Genomic DNA, 2,143 nt, shown 5'->3' with positions numbered 1-2,143 from the left:
CCCTTCCCCCGCCCTCCGTTCCTGTTCCCGGTTCACACGGACCCCCGTTACTGTTGACCAATGAGGGCGAAGGAATCTGCGAGTAATTTACACAGAACCGCCCACACAGCCGCGCGCGCCGGAGGGGGGCGCTCGGTTTGTAACACAGCACACACCGGAGACCAACGTCCCAACTACAGGCACCAATACAAGGCAATAAACGGCGAGTCTGATACACAAAATGAAACTATCAGGCGGTAAATAGCCACTAAGAGTTAATAAAAACGAAGCAATTGTTGAGCAATTGTTAATATTTTAGGATTTTATTTTTTTTGCCAGATATTTGGGATAAAGTTAACATTTGGATGTTTTCTGTTTTGTTTTCCCTCCAAAGATATTACAGATCAGGTGACTGATTTCTGAAATGAAAACCGGGGAAATTTCCAGTTCAACGTAAATAATTTTGGTCTGGTCACCAAGATTCAACTTTCTTCTGTTGTTTATTTATCTGTTTTTGATTTGTATTAAATCTGTTTATATTTAAGTAAATAAACACATTTATTTGTGTTTATTTACTTTATGTTCTGTGATGATCTTATATGTTCCTGGTATGTTTTTATGCTCGGTGTCAAGTTGTTGATAAAGTTAAAAAAAAGAACCAAATTCAAACCAAGATACTTTATGCTACGAACTTTAATGTACAACATTTTTCACATTCGCATCAGTTATGTACATCAGCTATTTACAAAAAATATATACACTGTATAATATATATTATATAAATAATTTTTCTTAGTGCAAAGTGTTCAGTGGTGTGGCCTATAACACTATGTGCCAAATTAAATTAAATTAAAATTTAAAAAATCTTGTAGGTTTATAAAGAATTTACTGTCATGTGACTCAAACCTAATAAATGATGTATTATGTCAAATCACAGGCATCTGCTCATGTTAAAGGGAAGACAGTTTGCTAGTCGTTCATTTCAGTTTCTCACATTCTAGTTTCTTTGTGCAGAGCCAACTGCAGCGGGGCTTTTTACCCTTGTTCAGTGCAAGACCACAACTATTTTAATTCAGTGTTGCCCGAGGATCAAGGCTAATCAAATCATACTATTCTTCTGAAGTGGGGAAGTCAAAGTTAATTAAAGGGGCCTTGTCCATTATAGTCTCAGCCCCTTGAATGCAGCCATGACAGACAAGTTCTCCAGCAGTTCTAACTGAAAATGTGAAAATAAAAAAGATTAATAATGAGCCTGAGTCAGTTACTACACCTTAAAGTGAGTCATAGACACATGCATGTGTTTCACTCATTGGTGTGAAAGTGTATGCAAGGTGCAGCTCTACACTGTCAGACTGGGTGTACGTGTCGTGCACAGAAAGATGAGTGAACTATACACGCCTAGAGCCGACTACATGATTAATCAACCAACAGAAAACGAATCAGCAACAACTCTGATGATTGATTTTTCATTCAAGTCATTTTTTTCCAGGTTCCAGCTTCTCAAATGTGAATATTTGCAGGTTGCCTCCATCTTTTCTGACAGCAAGATGAATATGTTTTGGTTTTGGACTGCTCGACTGAACGAGCTGATGAATCAACTATTAAACCAAATTATTAATTGAGAAAACAATCGGCAGATTGTTTGATGATAGAACTGAGAAGATTAGAAGGAATACACCTTTTCCTACCGACATCATCACCATACATTCATCATAGAAGATTATCTTTAAATATCAAAATATTCTATCTTTAAAACAGAGGTAGATACAGTACATAAGTGTGTGTGTGTGTGTGTGTGTGTGTGTGTTATAGCAGTGTGATTTCGCTCGGTGGCAGCGTGAGTCTCTTTTCTCTGACTGACAACATGTTCTCCATGTGCATGGCAATGACTCGGCACAGCTCCAGGCCCTGGAAAACACACACACACACACACACACACACGCACACACACACTGTTAAATAACTAATACTTGCAATACTTGCCTGCAAATCACCCATCAGCTCAATAACTACATCCAGAGGTTACATAACTCCACCCATCCATATGCGAGCCCTTTCCCTCCAAACAAAGGCAACAGAGAACCAGTGAGTTGGACTTGTGATATGGATTTTGCAAACCTTGTTATTCTATTTTGGTTAACATTATAGCAGTTCCCCCCCCCCC

General features: G+C 38.5%; 2 protein-coding genes across 2 annotated transcripts in view; one reads left to right on the top strand and one right to left on the bottom strand.

Annotated features, from left to right (window-relative positions):
• LOC111646344 (protein NLRC3-like) overlaps positions 1–395 on the top strand; it is a 1,172-nt gene extending 777 nt beyond the window's left edge. Inside the window, exon 2 of the mRNA XM_023395823.2 lies at positions 374–395. Within this exon, the coding sequence (XP_023251591.2) occupies positions 374–395 (22 nt within the window). The remainder of the gene's footprint in view (positions 1–373) is intronic.
• A 259-nt stretch (positions 396–654) lies between these two features.
• The window catches only part of myo15aa (myosin XVAa), a 43,212-nt gene continuing 41,723 nt past the window's right edge, over positions 655–2,143 (bottom strand). The window contains exon 61 of the mRNA XM_087170944.1: positions 655–1,909. Coding sequence (XP_087027070.1) covers positions 1,786–1,909 — 124 coding nt within the window. The 3' untranslated portion in view covers positions 655–1,785. The remainder of the gene's footprint in view (positions 1,910–2,143) is intronic.

This window comes from Seriola lalandi, unplaced genomic scaffold, assembly GCF_002814215.2.
Source record: "Seriola lalandi dorsalis isolate HSWRI2012SDOR001 ecotype SW California unplaced genomic scaffold, Sedor1 jcf7180002054969, whole genome shotgun sequence".
Lineage (NCBI taxonomy): Eukaryota > Metazoa > Chordata > Actinopteri > Carangiformes > Carangidae > Seriola > Seriola lalandi.
Note: the sequence above shows the minus strand (reverse complement) of the source record. Positions and strands in the feature narration are given on the sequence as shown.